Consider the following 17,564-nt stretch of genomic DNA (forward strand, 5'->3'; position numbering starts at 1 on the left):
CCTCTTCCACGTCCAAGGGCAAGGGAAACTCCTTGCTCTGCCTCTCCTCCCTCTCGGCAGCGGCTCTGCACCCTTCTCGCCCGCTGACGGGCTTAAGCGGAAAGTCCTGCCGCAGCTACTCCTGCTGGGCAGCAACGCTGGAGCGTTTAGCATTTGCTAGAAGGGAGATGATTCATTGCCCAAGCGAAGCAGGAAAAAGATGTTGTGAAAAGCTGGCAGCGGAGAGCCGAGTGTCTGGCAGCAGTTGGAGCAAACAGAGCAGGAGGATGTTCGGGGGGAGCGTGAATAAGAGGAGCTCATAATGACGCTGTAAAAGGGCTGCTGAGATGCCATCTGGAGTAGGGCGAGCAGTTACGGAGAAAATATCTGGAATAAATGGGGCTGGGAGGAGAGAAAACCAATGCAACGGCCAGTCGAGGTTTGAGGCGGCGGCTGCTGTGGCAGCCCTCTGTGCTGCTTTCCTTGCTGGGCTTTGGGCAAGGGAGAGGAGCGGCTGGGACTGGTTTTTGCTAAGTTGATGCTCTGCTGAGTGCCCCTTCTCCCAGAGGAGCCAAAGCCGGCGCTGAGCCAGCTGTGTCCCGGGCAGCACGGCGGGGAAGCAGGGAGGAGGCGGTGAGATGCTGACAGATGCTCTGGACCGGTTCAGTTGCTCTTCACCCTGTTCAGATAAATGAGAGAGAACTAAAAGTTCTCAAACCAGAGTACCAGAGCTCTCGGGAGAGCAAGGAAATTATCCAGGAGCTTTACAGTCATAAGCCAGGCTGAAAACACTCGTGATTCCCAAACAGGTTGATCATCTCCGTGATCATCAGTGGTGGGAAGGGAGCTGCCGCAGCGCCTGCCAGCTCTGACTGCGCTCGCCCCCGAGTCACAGCGCTGCTCTACATTGATGTTTTTGTGTGTCTCTGTGTTGGAGCAGCTTACTATTTTTAGCTTGTTTCCCTAATCTGATGCTAGTTCAAGATTTGTAAAGTCTCGGAGCGATTGGCGAGATTGTGGCAGACCCTGTGCCATCACCCCCTGCTCTACCTGCAACGCATCTGCCAGTGAGTTGGTGGGAGTCAGAAATTGCATTTTCTGCTCATTTTCCTTTGCGTCTCAACTGCTGGGTGTTTTCTTATAACGAACAAGAGAAAAAAATCACCCCAAATCTCTGTCCTTCCCCAAACTCCTCCAGTTACAGTTGAAGGTGAAGGGCTGTACCGAAAAGCTTTTGCAGTCCTGCTTTGAAATAAGACGTCTCTGAAACGTATGCAATCAAATATTTGAAAGACCTTTAGGCTAACCTTATTCCGGGTAACAAACCTATCTGAACTTTTCTCCCCTCTTTCTAGTTTTGAAGCAGATTGTTCAGAAACCTGAAGCTTAGAATGAGACTTTGTAATTCCGCCTCACAGACGTAACCCATTAACCAATGCATTTGGGTAGATTGAAATCCACTGTCACGGGGTGTGTTTTAAGAGGTTAAAAGATGAGATCTCGACCCAGCCAACACCGATAGCGAAGCTTCATTTTCAGCCTGGATTTTATTCCGATTTGAAAATTAAGAGAAGGGTAGATCCTCATTAGCGTAATCAGCTTAAATGGGTTGACTACTCTACAGCAATTTGTTTAATTTGTTTGGAAGATGTTTAATTTTAGCTATAGACGTTCAGCTCTCGCACAGTTGCTATTTATGCTGTTTATCGTGTAATTTTGTGTTCTGTGATTTGTAAAAATAAACTTTCTGCTCTGAATGAGAATTTTGTGACAATCTACGTCCCATTCATCAGTGCCGCTTCAAAATCGCGCAGAACCTTTTGTGCACCAATGCCGCTGTCGTGTCCCTGCATCCATTTCTATGAAGGATAGTTCTCGCTGCTCACGTAGAGTGTGTTTTTTGCATCGAGCATCAGCCGTTCGTTTGATGTGGGATTGCTTCTGCCTCCCTCTGTCTTTGGGTATCGAATTCGGGGTTCCTCAGGAGTGTCTCCCCTCTGCAATAGAGCTTGACTTTGAAGCCTGCATGAAGAGAGGTTATGGAATTCTTCTGTAACTCTTCTTGAAATTGAAGACGTCAGCTTCTCTTTATTTGGCCTCACCACGTCTATAGGCAGTGGAAACCAATGTCCCACGGGAGCAAAAAAAAAAAAAAAATAATTGGTGATTCAGAAGCTACCGGTATCGTTCACTTTTCACAAGTTGCGTTTGCCTCCTGGTGATTTGATGTACAGGGACTTGGCTTTTGTGACTCCACTGATGTAGGCGCTGTGTTTAGCTTCCTGCACTTGCTACCTCATCTCTTCTTGGGTGTATTTTGGGCTGCTCGCCATTGCACAAGGTTTATTCATAGCCTCTCATGATGCTCATATACAGGGCATCGGTACGTATTCTCTGCCGCAGCAGATGGTTTCCGCTTTCCGTGCCTTCCACGTGGGGCAGATGCTGCAAAATCAGATTTCCCTTGGGCATAACCTTTGATTGGCATCTCTGCCAGTCGCCATTTCACAACCGGTCCTGGAAATGGCTTTGGACTGTCCGTATGACTTGTACATCTGATGCCTGGACTAACGCGGCTTGTTGGAGTGTGCTGGATGTCTGACGAGTTGTTAGGGCCGTTAGTAGTCGTGCTGTAAAGCATGTGGCAGCAAGACAGCACAACTTGAATTGCTCCAGGATGCTTGATCTTGCGATGGAAATTTGCTGAAAGATGTAGTTCCCTGGTGTTAATCCGGTTGGTCCTGCCGTTTGTTACCGCTCCCGTCCTTGTGTTCGAGCTCAAGCAAACGCCAAACTTTATTGTGGGGTTGATCCGACTTATTCCTCATCCGTGTGAGCACAGGGAGGGGCGGTGGGACAAGCAAGGACGGGATGGTCCCTTTTGGTGGTAGCCCACAGGAGCAGTTAGAGTTTTAGCATCTCGGGAAACCCGAGGCCGGAGTTGTGAAGCTGCACAGGAGCACAGTGCGAGCAAAGTCTGAGTTCTCAGCCTTGCCGTCTGCATTTGCTCTCGTTCCAGCCACAATGCTTTAATCTCTAAAATGCTGTGCTAGATTTTTGCTGTGCTCAGCTTGAATTTTTTCCAAGACACCGCGCTGCTGAAATAGCAGAATTTGCCTGTGGATTCCAGTGCAGTGATCAGTCTGTGTTTATTGGGGTGATAAACTTTCCACAAGAGCAAAGGGTGAAAGGGGGCTTTTACATACAGTCAAGCCAAATCACTCAGCAGCAAGACTGAAGCCATTAAGCAAACTCAGATGATTTCTGCTTGCAGCAGCATCCGCTGTAATAAGCTCCTTTTTCTCCAAAGGAGAACCTGTATGTGTCGTGCGTGGTTTTTCTTCCCTTAACGTGTTGTTCTTTTTTAATGCCACGGAGCAGTTCCTTGTTTAGATGTTATTTCCTACGTTAATTCTGTACAGCTGATCATGGTTTGTATTTCAAGTGTTGAGTCGTACCTTTGAATCCTCAAGAGGAGACCTCTGCTCTGCCCGTGGCTTTGAATCCAGAACTGCTCGTCCAGGACAGATAGCTTCACATCACCGTGGCTTGCTTTGACCTTTTCAGTCCTCTGCCGACACAAGTGCTTGCCATTAAAAACCTCAAGTTCGACTGCCCAGACAAAAGATAGTTTTTCCTCAACCGATCTCTTTTGTTGGCAACGTCCTTCTCAAGTATTTACAGATCTACTGGCGATATTTGTGGAGTTCCTGTGGTTCACCATGGCAATGGACTCGGTGGGACCAGGACACGTTGCTTGTTGCTGAAATAGAGCCAAGCTACATCCCGAATTATGCAGATGGGCTGTGATTAAATAAAATTTTATGCAGTTTTTCTTAGGCTGCCCCTTTTCACTGTTCATAAGAAGAACGGGTCCAGAGATGCCTGTATCTCAAGTTTGCAGAGGAGCACCCTGAAATCATCTAGCCTCATCCTCCTGCTTGGATCCTGCAGGCATCAAGCCTTACCATTTGCATCAAGCTTACAACTTCTCTTTTGAGCTTCCCCTTCCTAAAACGATGTTGACTTGTGTTTGAGTGGGCTGAGGGTGCATTACCCTGTGTCCCTCATAACTTTATTTCAGTAACCAGCGTGGAGCTGAGGAGCCCTGGCTTGGGCTGAGAGGCTCCGAAGGGTCTTGGATGTGTGAGTGATGCAGCCTGGGTCTGCAAATGAGATATATGTTCCAGCATTTTTATTCTAGCAAAGCCAAGAGGTAAGCTCCTGACTGCAGAGCTGGCAGCATTGCTGCTGAAAACCCTCAGAGAAAAATCGAACCCTAAAAATATGCCTGAAATTAATAATGTCTTCTGTAGGCTGGCACTTAGGATGCTTTTTTTTTTAATGTTCTTTGCTACAGCTTCACCTTGCGGGAGCTCCCACCTAGAGCAAAGCCTTGCTGAGGTTTAAAGCTCATGGGATTACTCTTGGCTCGTAAGGCTTTGAGTGGGTAAAGCTAACTCAAGGGGCTAGGACCCCAAAGAGCGCTAAATAGTTGCGTTGCTTCCTTTCCAACGTGAAATGCCCATCTTTTGAGTCTCGCTGCAATTTATCTTCCTGGTTCTTACGTCCAGTAGGAATTTAATTTTAATTGCGGTGCTCTCTCTTTACCAAGGAAGGCTGTAAATTTACTCCTTTCCCCTTGCTCTGGGAATGGGATTCTTCGCCTTCCTTAAGAGCCTTTCTGCAATTTTATTCTCCTGTATACCTTAATTAGCACACTCCTAATCCGAGTGGTTTCCTTCCTGATTTGCACTTTTCAAGACTGTTATCCTGATGTAGAAATTGTGGTAGAAGTACTCACTGTATCTAGAATTTATAAGGGTCTCAGTTTTAAACTTTCCATAGAATATTCTGTTGTTCTCTTCTATTATTCTTTTAAAAGTAGAGACGATGATCTTGGTATTAGAGATCACGTCAGCAGCTCACTGTGAGTTACTTCAAGAGATACTGCAATTATTCAAGCCTTCAGCACTAAGCCGATGCCATTAAATTACCATTCGTGTTGGTTTGGCGGTACTTGAAAATGTTTTGGAGCTGCCTGGGTCACATCCCATCATTGTTTGGTTTTCTGAATTGCTTCGGCATCAAACCATCCTGTTTTCTTAGAGGACTTAATTGCTGTTAACACTTCCTAAAACATGGAGCTCTGTTAGGAGCAGTAGCTTCCCAAGACCAGGTTGGGTAAATGTTTTACATAAGACGTAAAACTCCAGTTAGACTGGGAATTCCTGCAATATCCTGTAATATCTCATTAATGCGTCCTGATGACTGATACCTAATATGATTCCCCAAGCATGTGAGTTAACGAGATTAAAACCATCCTCTGGTAATCTTTGTCAAGCTGCATTTTGTTCTTTTTGAGTAATACACGGGAGCATAAGTTCTGTAACATTTAAGCTTCAGTAATCTCAGCGCCGCATTTATTGTATTGTTGGCAAGTTGATGAGTGCCGTTGGGCAGATTAGCGAGGCTTTCCTAAATCTGTAGTAGGACATAAAGTTATTATGTTGCTCACACACTCCAGCCTTAGCGTTTCCTTGTTCTTCTGCCTTGACCTGTGCTGAGCTAGGCTGCCTGAGCACGCCACGGAGCCTATACAAAACCATGCAGTTACACAAGCAATTTAATTCTGGTGCCTGATAATTAGTGAAGTTTTTTGCTATTTTTAATATTGATCTTTTCTGTAAATATAGGGAGGTGCGTGCATTTACTTAAAACATGCCATGAAATTTATAATCACTATGCTTTCAGGTCCCACGCTATATAATCTACGGACCTCTGTGCGACTTTGTGGAAAAAGGCCACGTACGTGGTAGTGCTCCCCATGCTGAGCCATTACACTGAATAGCAGGACGTCGTACCTTTGCATATGCAAGCAAAGACGTTGTTTTGGCATAGGACAAAACCCCGTGTTTCAAAACAGAAACCCTTCTATTGTGTTTTGGAACTATGAGATGCAGGCTGGAAATACTTTTTTTTTTTTTTTTTAAAAAAGTGTTACGCAGCTTGACGCTGATGCCGGGATGCTGAGCGCCTGTGCTAGATGCTGATTAGAAACATTTGCAGTAAGCCCTGTGCTGAATTCCTCCCCATATGGGCCGGTCTGATTTTTCTTTTTGACTAAAAGGCAATTCAAAGAGTGCTGTGCAGCTCAGTTCAGACACCAAGGCTGGGTTGGGTTTTTTTTCCCCCGTTTCTGGTGCCTTTCAGAAAGCTAATCCATGCAAAAAGCCACTGTCAGCCGAGTATAAATATTGCACACTCTTGCTGAGAAATCCGTTGGTGAGCTGTTAGGTGGGAAGGGTCGGCTCTGACTCCTACCAGTTGGGTGTCGAGTTTGGTGTGCGACTTAGCAAAATGGTTTGCACATATGCTTAATGACTATGACTGCTTATTTTTACATGGTGATGGTTCAAAATTTAAATCTTTGCTCTTTTTTTAATTTTTTTTTTTTCCTTTCTTATGAGCATAATAAGAGTAAACTTTGTGTAAGGTTGTGCTGAAAAACAACAGCTACGTATTATCTTGGTTGAAAAAGCAGCCCTTTTTTTGGACGATAGCCCCTCATTTTCTGCAAGGGCTATCATCTTCCTAACTGCTCAGACGAGTGCCAGCCCACATTTGAGGTTGTACCCTGCCTGGTGTTTAGTGCAACGTAAGGAACTCCGTGTCTTGTTCCATAAGTCCAAGCGTTTAAGCTGCCAAAGCTAGACGCTTTCATGTGGTCGTGTTATTGCTTTGAAATCCATTTGTCTATTCAAGGGTGTAGCTGAGCAAAGCCTGCACTGATTTGGCCTTCGGTTCATTCACAGTGCGTGCTGAAACTTATTTGCTTGCTGGGCAAGATCAAACAGAAAGGACACTTGAGAAGTAAAAATAAAGGCTCTGCCCAGCGAAAGATTTACACCCAGGAGGAAGGGTATTAACGTTGTCCCGTTGACTGATTTCAATTCTTTTCATATTCTTCCAGCTGAAGGGCTTCCCCAGGTGTATTACTTTGGACCGTGTGGAAAGTACAACGCCATGGTACTAGAGCTGCTTGGTCCTAGCTTGGAAGATTTATTTGACCTCTGTGATAGGACGTTCACTCTGAAGACGGTATTAATGATAGCCATCCAGCTGGTGAGTAACAGCGGGCAGGGCTCTGCCCGGCAGCCTCCATGATGCCGAACTGGTGTTTGCGTCAGTTCTGGGCTAGCTGGAGGATGGGGTTGGTACGGTGTGAGGTTCAGGGGTGTCTGTAGGTTGGAGAGAGAATCTCCTTCCCTTGTAGAATCACAGAATAGTTTGGGTTGGAAGGGACTTTCAGAGACCTAGTCCCACCCCCTGCCATGGGCAGGGACACCCTCCACTAGCCCAGGTTGCCCAAAGCCCCATCCAACCTGGCCTTGAACACTGCCAGGGAGCCAGGGGCAGCCACAGCTTCTCTGGGCACCCTGTGCCAGGGCCTCAGCACCCTCACAGGGAAGAATTTCTTCCTTACCTCCAATCTAAACTTACCCTCTTTCCATTTCAGAACATTACCCCTTGGCCTGTCCCTACAGACCTCGGTAAAAAGTCTCTCTCCATCTTTCTTACAAAAGAAGGTTTCTCAGGTTTGAGAAAAACTCCTGCTTATGAAGGGAAGGTCAAATTATGCTTATGAGCAAACTTGCTTCTTGCGTAGCAGAACCAGTGAAGCTGGATTCCTACGGACTCGCGTCCTGTGTCCCCTACACGCCCCTGCCCCGGTATCTACCCCAGCTCCCTCCCTCTGTTTGGACATCCCCCAGAACATCTCATTTCCTACCCGCTCCCCAGGACACAGGGAGCACAGCACCCTCCCACGCTCCTACCAGTTTTACTAGTTTGGTGCTATTGGGCCACTCATAGACTGAAACCTCTCAGAGCGATGGGAGCTGAGCTCTCCTTAGCCAAAATACCAGCATTCAAGGTCTCTGCCTTGGTCAAATTTGGTCAAAACTGGTCAATTGGTTTAAATGACTAACAGCTAGAAACTGATAGATGTACGAGCAGCGTTGCAGAACCCCTAAACGCGGTGAGTGAACTTCCACAAGTCGGTAGAGCCAGTCAGTTATCTTTTCAGTTTGGCTTTCCGGTTTTCAACCTGTGGTCTGCAGGTGCTCAAGTGGCACAGCAGAGGTGGGACTGAACATTAACGTTAACAGATCTGCAGATAGAAGTGTTGAAGGAAAGAGAAGACGGTAAGGAGTGAGGAACACAATCCTTTCTAAATAAACTAAAGATTGCTACAGCAGAATCTCAGATGGAAAACTGAGGTCACAGATGTAGAAGTTTGAACAGCGTCTGCCTGGTATGGGATTTATGAAGTTGTCCTCCTACAGCTGACTTGTCTAGTGTCGTTGGCCTTGAGCATTCCTTCATCAGTGGAAAACCAGTTTATAGTATTGTTTTTGATTAAATCAATTGGCAACAGATGGCAAAGCCTTGGATATAGCTTGTGTGATCTTTTGGTTGTAAAGACGTAAAATGTAAAGATATAAATTTGTTCCCACGTGACTGCTGGGGAAATGAAGTTTGTCGCAGCAGTGTCTGTCTGCCTGTTGCCACGCCCTGGGGTTGCCGATTAGCTCTGTGCTTGGATGGTCATCGTTGCCTGATCTTGTGACCTCAACCAGCCTCATCTAGACACTGGTACCAGTTTGAAAAACAGATGCTTAGGGTGATACCGAAAGCAGTCGCAAATGGAGGAGTTGATGTTCTCCAAAAGGAGCAGCTCCGTTTTCCACAGGGAGATGTTTTTGGACCTTTCCAGTCTTCTCAGGAAGATTACGTGAGTTACCAGCTTGGAGCATTTAAGGAGACAGATTTAGCATCTTCAGGTGTGCCCCACCTTCCCTGGGAGGTTTCCTGGGAGAAGGACTCACTTGTCCCTCAGACGTGTTTTCTGAAGGGGTGGGCACTTACTGCTTGACTGGAATGAAAACCCTTTGCTCCAGCCACGAGGCTTTGGAGGAAATTGTCTTGGATTTGTCTTAGTTCCTACACTAAGTCATAATTTACGTTTTGCTCTTGCTTTTGACCAGCCAAGCCTGCTTAAGCTGCTGTAATTCTAACTGCAGGTGTGAGGAGACACAAGATTTCACTGCCAGAACCCAGTGCATTGCACAAACAGTGTTTCTCTCCTCCGATGCTTGACACACCTGTTAACGAAGCCTAATATTCAGGGAAACTTCCAAAAATGTGAATGACCCGGTGCCACCCAGACAGCAGAGAGGAGCACCCTGCCCTGGTGTAGGGAGTGAGGGACAAAGCACGTTGCGGAAAACTGCTTCTCTGGTTTGGTTCTCACCAAACTGTCATCAAATTGTATTTTTTTTTAAGCCCAGGAAGATCACCCAAAGGTAAAGCAGCACTACTTGTCTGGGAGGCCCCTATGCAGCATGAAGCTTGGGGAGCTCCTGGGAGATGACCCCAATGCTGGGAGTCACCTTTGCATTGCCTCTCCTACCTTGGGCTTGATCCTCTCTGGAGGGGGAGGAGGGAAACGTCTGCCATGGATGTCTTTGCACTCTGGATGCAGTGTGATGGCACTCATCTCCTTTTTTCTGTGTCTGTTGGTCAATTTTTAACCAGAGGCATCCCTGAAAGATGTTCTTTAGTAAGCATACGTGCTTGGCTGGTCTTACTTAGCTTGACAGGTAGCAGCTTCTCAGGACTAGTTGGACTCTAACTCTACAGATGTTAGGAGAAAGAGAAGTCTTCTAGGAGAAACAAATATATCGTCATTGTTTTAAGGAGTGTCACTTGTGATTATGGGAGAATTTAACCATGGTTTTACATCAAGAAGACTCTCCTGGCTGAGGGAGATAGAGACTGGACGATAATGAGTCTTCAAGGAAGAAGGAGAACACATTTTGGAGTCTTTTCAGATGAGGTCACACAGTAGGAAGGTCTGCCTCGGCAGGGGGATGAGCCACGCAGCCCTCAGGTTTGTCACCAGGCTTGCACGTTCTTCTGGTAAGCGTGCGTTGCGTTCAGAGCTGTGGCAGCAGCTTGGGTCGAATCAGAAGTGCTCTTACTCCAGTGCACTTTTTCATACTTCTCAGTGAAAACCTGTGTTGAAGGGGTTTTTTTCCTCTGTTTTTTTTCCTCTGTTTTCCTTCCCCAGTGGGAGTTTTCCAGCTCTGTTACTCCTGTAACTCATTCATCTCCAATGCTTCACGTTGCTCTGCTAAGAGCATCAAACTGCAACTGCTTCCTCCGTCCTCCGCGTGCAGCTGAACAGATCGAGTGGCCGACATTCCTGAACGAAGCAAAGCTTGGCAATTAAAAATGTGTTCACTAATGTCAGTCCCTAACGCCCATAAGTCAGAAGTCATCTTAGGGCTTTGCGGAACTGACTCGGTGTTTAGGCTGAAGGAGAACGCTTTTTATTCTGGCTTCAATTTTTCACTCTTAGCCAGGTCCAACATATGTGATGCTCATTGACAGCTCAGTTTTGTCAGGAGTAAATGTTGTTTTCACCCTTCAAAGACAAGGCCCATCATGTCAGACCCTGTGCAAATACTTCTGGCTGCGAAGTGGACCAAGTCATGGTGAAAAGTGTTTTTGACTTGACACCAAAACAGCTTTTAAACAGGAGGAATTTATAATCTCTGCTGATCTGATGATCTATATTCAAGCAGGTGATGTGTGGAAGACGGGCTCAGAATTATCAGGAGGGCCTAGAGATGGGATTGCCGTCAAGATCAGATCCGTAAGAGTTACCCTTTTGGAGAAAGAAGGTTTGTTACACTTGCTTCCTTGACAGGACAAAGGAAAATAAAAGCATAGGTTTCTTTGGCATTGGTCAAATGTCACAAATATCCTCTAATTTCTCAGCTGCACCGCAGGGGTCCCGCTGTGTGTCAGGGGACACTCTCCCTCCCAGGGGTTTCTCCAACTTCCGAAATGGAGATTTGTGGATTTGAAGATAGACTTGGCCAGCCACGGCCATGGAAATCCTGTTTAATTTGCAAGCAGAGTCTCCCGTCCACCCTTGGTGTTCCTGTGCCCTATGATAAAATGCTGTCGTCAGTTCTTATTACAGTTAAAATAACAGAGCAGATACCGCTTTGCAGTCACGTTTTCCAGTGTAAAAGCAATTCCAACAGTTAGTCCCAACTCCTTGCAGTGGTTTCTCTGTCCGTAGAAGAATTAACGCACGGACGTTAGAGCCCAGAGTTGAAACACAAAGGAGTGGGCACCATTTCTCTGAATCCAGCACATTTCTGGAGTGGAAACTCCACTTCTCCTCCTCTTCAGTTCTGTGATGGGTTTGAGTCAGGCCGCGGTCGTGCTGCACCAGCACTGCTCATTTCTTCTTGGGCAGCAAGCCTGGAAAGGCATTGCAACCCAGATAGTCCTCAGCTCCCCATCGCTAGCAGCCACTAGCAGGGTGAGGGTCTTGTCAGGGTGAATAAAGCATGGAGGCTACTCCGGGAAACACCTTTCTGACTTGGAGAGCGTCTTTCAGCCGTCATTGGCTTTGCGCAGCTCTCCGGCAGCACATCATGAAGCATCCAAGCAGGTGGAAGTAAAAAAAAAAAAAAAAAAAAAAAAAAAAGGAATGTGAAAGACCCAACAGCATCTCTGTGTGTGTGGTGGAAGCAGAAAAGGCAGGTAGATAAGTATCTCTAAGTGCTGCTGGAGCGTATCGGTTCATCTGACATCTCAACTGTCCGGGCTGTTGTCCCGGCCAACGCGACTTGCTGTGAGGTTTTAAGGAACAAAAAAATTACGGTTTTTTTTCGGGTTGTGTAATTGCTGTTGGCCATTTCAACAGCTGAGCTTCTCTGGTAGCAGAGACAAATCAAATGAGCCGGTCAGGCTTTGTTTGAAAGCTTCTTATGTATGGAGAGGCGAGGAAACACTTTGTTCCAGTTTTAAGGGTTGCATCTTAATTTGAATTGCCTCCTGACATACCTTTTTGTCTTCCAACCTGCTGCTGTGTCCTGTAGGTGATTCAAAGCGTGAAGAGTGGCTGAAGTGCAGAGCATCTGTTCTGTTCTGCATCATCCTGTAATTGATTAGAAATAATGGCTGTTAGCTGTGAAACCCATTTTCGCAGCGCATTGAAATAAATCACTACTTAGAGGGGAACGGCAACACGTGCTGTTGCTTTCTTTGAAGAGCCGTTGAGCAAGTCCTGTTTTTTTAAGACTGAATCACTTGCAGTCAATTTTTTTCCTGTCTACTGCCCTCTCTGTAAACCATTTTTTATTTTATAAGGAGTGCTGCCCCCTCCTGCCTGTTACTTCTTTCCAACTGGTGGAAATACAGCAGATTTTCCTTAAAAATAGTATCAGCTGGGGGATCAGCTGGCTCGGTGGCATACGCTCCAGCCTGCCCTGCGTGGGAGATACGGAGCTGTCCTGCCAGTAACGACCCAGTGCAGAATCACTGGGCAACCAGTGACGCCCCGCAGGGAGCTCCCTGGGGGGTGACCAGCCGGTGGTTCTCACCTTAGATGTTCCCCAAATCTGATGTCATTGCGCCGTGAGGTCCACCGCAGCGGTGCAGCAGTGACCTCTGCGGACTGACGCTCGTTAGTGCAAAATTTGGAGTTTGCGAGAGCTTTGTGATGGTTTTGTAGTGTCGCAAGCCTGCGTGCAGATGAGAAGATTCAAATGGCCTTTCCAAAGAAGCGTCTTGCTTTAAAAAAGCCACCGTGCATGCAGGGCAGTCATGGACCAAGACAGCCATAGGTGGGAATTCATGTGTTTTCATTTAAAACCTATTTTAAAAAAAAAAAAAATATTAAAAGGTAATAAATTAAATGTTGTGAATTATTTCCAGTTGGAATCATCTAATAAGTTAGGAACTCAAAGGAGAACTGCTCGGCGACCTATTTGAACTTCACCTGCGATATGTTTAGTTTCAAAAGCAATATTAACGATGAGCATCTGACTAAGGCGCGTTGTTAGAAAGAAGAAATGGCCCTTCATCGCCTTGGCAGTGGCTCTTTTCCCTTCCCTTCTTGGTCATACTGCCAGAGCAAAGTTAGTCAAAAGCTGAAAAACATTCCAGCTATTTCTAGTTGACAACCGATGAGATTAATTATTATTTTTAGTCAGCGTTGAGGATCGTAAGGCTTCTGCCTGCCCAAAAATCCCCCTCCATGAAGAATCTGGCATGTCTAAGACAACGTATGGGTTGAGGGAGGAAGGTGGTGAGACACAGAGCAACAAGGGCAGGCTGTGGGCAAGGGAAGAGCTCTTGGTAACCGGTTTAGTATGTTTAAAATCAATACAAAAAGGCTGCTGCAATTCCCCGTGGAATCCTTCCAAGAGCTGTCCCCCCGGTGGTAACGTTTCAGAAACAGCCTTTGCAGTTTCTGCGGGAATAAAGTCAGGGAGCACAGTAGCTGGAAAAAGGAGGGGATGACAAATTCCTCTTCCAGCTCAGCATCGGAGGACGTGACCCAGCTCCGATCGTAACTTCTGCCTCGGTTCGCTCCATCTGTTGTTGGGTTTCTCGTAGAGTAGCTGAAATCTGAGATAGCACCGAGCAGAGGCTTAGAGATGGGCTAGCAAAATCTCGCTGCTTCATTAGCCGGGAGAGCGTGGTAGCTGGTCTGCTCGCAAATAACTTTTGCCTCGTCGTTTTGCAGATATCTCGAATGGAGTACGTGCATTCGAAGAACCTCATCTACCGAGATGTCAAGCCAGAAAACTTCCTTATTGGCCGGCAAGGCAATAAGAAAGAGCACGTCATTCACATCATAGACTTTGGATTGGCGAAGGAGTACATTGACCCGGAAACCAAAAAACACATACCTTACAGGGAACACAAGAGCTTAACTGGAACGGCGAGATACATGTCCATCAACACTCATCTTGGCAAAGGTCTGTGTGGTTGGTGGGAGCTTGCCGTGCCGAGCCATGTAGACCTCCGATGGTAGCTTGGCTTACGGCTCTCTCGTACCCTTCGAGCTGTTTGTAAACCTCTCGACGCCGTGACGCTGTTTACAGTTGCGAGGCTTTTCTTTCCCCCCCTCCTTTGAGGAACTGAGACAGCTGAAATGTTGGAAGCCTCGTAATTATAGTTTTTATTAGGAACTAAATAACCGGTAGCAACCCTGCACTGTTAAAAGGCACGTAGGCGGGTAGTAATTGCCGCATTAAATAATGACCAAATAGATTTTTATAGCATGGCTCTGTACTGGTACCTTCCAGTTTCAGGTGTTAGAGTTGGATGTTCCCTGACCTAATAATTGGTTGGAGAAAATGAATGATTTAACTAATTTTAAACCTGGCTTTCATCTCCTCTCCTCACTGCCTTCTTTCATACCAGAAGATTACATTTCTGTGGCTGAAAGGCAAAAAACCTTATTAAATGTTTATATTCGCTTAAACTCATATGAGCGGTAAGATAATGGAATATTCTTTGAGTAGCCTCCCAGCTATGAGATCGAGGCGTTGCTGGCTTTCGCGTCTCTTGGAGAGCTCGCTCTTTTTGGGGAGTGAGGAACGCTGAGCCCAACTTTTAATTTTGGAAAACCTGGTGAAGAGTCAGAAAGGGATGAAGGGATGAGAAGCCGCAGAGGGAGCAGGCTCGGGAACTGCTGGTGCCGGGGATGCGCTCTGTGGGTGGAAGTGGAAAGAAGATCCGCTTGCGTTTGAAGTGTGCCACGTGCCGCCTTTAGGACCCTTTTCCCTGCAGGTTTTGCAGCTCTCGCCGCAGCTCCCGTGGGGGAAGAGGTGGTTCTGGGTGGGGGTGTTTGAGGAGGGAAAGGCTGGCTGCCAGCTGTGCGGGGGCCTGTCTCTGCCCAGAAGGGTTTTGTAGGGCTGATGCTTTGCTGGTGAGGCCAGCCCAGGCGCAGTCCGTCCCTTCGCATTTCAGGACGGAGCAAAGTGAAGGAGTCTGATTGCAATTTTTCTGAAAGACGAGCGCGCTCAATCATCTTCCCAAGACGTTCATCTGCATCGTTGCACCGAATTATCCAGAACATCCTCTTTTCTTTCCTTTTTACAGCTGTATCAGGTTAACCTGCAGGAACTGTCATCTCAATTTCCTTCTGCTGAGTGTTCTCACCCCCAGCATCTTTTGAGGGTTAAATTTGCTGCTGCTTTTGAAGGAGAGTCATGCTGGGTGAAGCACTGCCTTTCTCTCTTCTTGCAGATGATGCAGCATCAGGGGCAGCTCGCGCGCGGTTTGTCGTGGCGTGTGGGCTGCATGACTAGGTCCGCTCCGGATTGCGGCTTCGGAGCAGGTTATCTGCCTGCAGGTGGAGATTTGGACGAGAGGAGGTTGCATCAAATTGGTCTGTGAGCTCGGCGTGAACCCAAGTCTGCATGATGCAGCCCAGCACAGCGGCAGTCCCGTGCTGTTGCGCTTCAGATTTGTTGTTCTGTCTTGAATCCTCCCTTGGGATTTTTTGATACATTTTGGTAGATTATTTTAAGGATGCTTTTTCCTTTGGCTTGAGGCCCCCTTCCCCCCACCCAGTTATAACATCTGCATGGCAACAGCAGCAAGCGTTTCACAAGGAAAAGCAGTGCTAGGAGGAGCTATTTTTGATCTGCTCTGATGTGATGAGCTGCAGAAGGAATTGGGAAAGGGTTGGCACTGTGCGACATGGTAGTTCCCCGCAGCTTGCAAGCGTCCCCTGCCTGCTCCTGTGTAGTTCAGAGGAAACAACATAATCCAGCACCACCATTGCATTTGCACCGTCGGTGCTGGCAGTCCAGAGGAGAGCTGGGGAACTGCTTTATTCCTCTGCGATTAATACTTTCACCTCTTATCCATTCTACCTAAGGCTGGGCAGTATGTCTCACAGTTCCTGTGTTAACTCATGCCTTTTAGCTGCTCTTTTCTTTAGGTATTTTATGGGTTTTTGTAACAGGTTCTAGGTATTTTTGCACGAGGTCTGAGCTACAGACAGCAAGTGAACTTCCCTGTGATAACTTTATCTCAGAAATAGGTGTGGCTACTGATCAGATCTCAGATCCATTTCTGCAGCTGCAGCAATAATTTGCCATCTCTTCTGTTCTAGAGCAAAGTCGTCGAGATGACTTGGAAGCCCTCGGCCATATGTTTATGTATTTCCTCCGAGGCAGTCTGCCCTGGCAAGGATTGAAGGTAGGTTTGAGCTTTAGGTTTTGCCCTTTGAAACTTTGTCTGGTCTCTGCCCAAATGAGAATCTGATGTGGGAAACATTTGCAAAATCCAGCCAGAAACGCCGTCCTCTCCTTTGTGTCCTTGAAGTCTAACAACAAGGCGTTAGCTTTACCTACAGGAAAGATTTTTAGATAGAAATATGTTACCTGTCACTTCAAGTTATCATTAGCTTGGGTGAATTGGTACGAGTCTGGAGAGAAGATTAAGCAGAGGCAGATGAGCGGCTGGGACAGGGACGGCAGTGGGAGAGCCACTGAGCTGTTGGAGCAGCTTTGCTGTAACGTGAAGCTGCCCCGAGCTGGAGTGTGACTGGAACAGAGCGGTTGTTTATGAAATTCCAGTCAGAGCACACAGTCCCGCAGCTGCATCTGTGAAACGTGTTTATAACGGGAGCAGTTTGATGGTTTTAGACATGCAGATGGACTTCGGCTTGAAAAAACCAGGGTTTTGGCAGAAGTATTGAGCTTGGCTTCCCTCCAGAGACACTGGACGCTCAGTGCTTAGAAGTTTATGAAATGTCATGTACAATGTGGAGGGCTGCAAGCAATTGAGTTACAGCAACTGCAGCTAACATCTGCCAGCTGAATTAACTAGTAGTAAGTCGTTTGCTGGCTCTGAAGCTGTTGGTAGTTGCATCTTCACTTCTCCATCACTTTCCTGATGATTAAGCTACTGTATTCAGCTTTGGAATTGCAGGGAGTGAAGGGATCGAATTCGATCAGGTTAGGAGAAGGTTTATTAATGAAGACAATAACTCCTGTTAGAAAAAGGAGACCAGCTTTTGGCTTTGCAAGCTGCTCAGCAGAGTGCTGCTATGGTCAGTGGCAGTGTCTTGCGTGATAGACCTCGTTGAGCTGCTTTGTCACCGTCTACGCAGAGTTAGTCTCAGCTTAGCCTTATCAGACATGTGCCAGAAATGTTGGCGACAACTCATAAAAGCAAAGAAAAGGTTTTTCAAACGTTAAAGTGATTGTGAAAGAAATCAGTGCCTCTCCGACCTTAAGTTCGCACCTCTGTGTGTGTTATTCTATTACATATTTTGTTTCTGGCTTAGCTGAACTCATCTGCTTTAAATTAATCCTGTAAATTACCCTGAAATAATTCCAGGTTTAGACAAGATTCTACAAAATTTCCTCAGTTTGGAGTTGAACTTGATAAGAATTAGTTGACTGCTCTTGAAGTCCTGCTCCAGAACAAACATTGTCTCCTTAGCTTGATCTAGAATATGGCATCTTCACTCTTCTAGGTTTCTTCAGCTTAGGCTTTTGGTCTATACTGTCAGTGCTAAAGTCTTGAGAGAACATCTTACGATGCTAATTATGCTGCTGGCAGGTCTAACTGGCGTATTTTGAAATGGAGGCAATAAAACCCGTTCTTAGGGTGCCGACTGGAGCAGAGTTCTCTGCTTCAAGAGGGATTTAGGTGGGAAATCTACCTGAAAATTGTTTCATTTTTCC

At 46.6% G+C, this 17,564-nt stretch overlaps 1 protein-coding gene across 9 annotated transcripts in view; it reads left to right on the forward strand.

Moving 5' to 3' along the window:
- CSNK1G1 (casein kinase 1 gamma 1) overlaps window positions 1-17,564 on the forward strand; it is a 103,972-nt gene that overhangs the window by 69,185 nt on the left and 17,223 nt on the right. For all 9 annotated transcript variants that reach the window (XM_054836895.1, XM_054836900.1, XM_054836902.1 and 6 more), the window contains 3 exons: window positions 6,953-7,104; window positions 13,598-13,832; window positions 15,983-16,068. In XM_054836895.1, the coding sequence (XP_054692870.1) occupies window positions 6,953-7,104; window positions 13,598-13,832; window positions 15,983-16,068 (473 nt within the window). The remainder of the gene's footprint in view (window positions 1-6,952; window positions 7,105-13,597; window positions 13,833-15,982; window positions 16,069-17,564) is intronic.

Source organism: Grus americana, chromosome 10, assembly GCF_028858705.1.
Source record: "Grus americana isolate bGruAme1 chromosome 10, bGruAme1.mat, whole genome shotgun sequence".
Classification (NCBI taxonomy): domain Eukaryota; kingdom Metazoa; phylum Chordata; class Aves; order Gruiformes; family Gruidae; genus Grus; species Grus americana.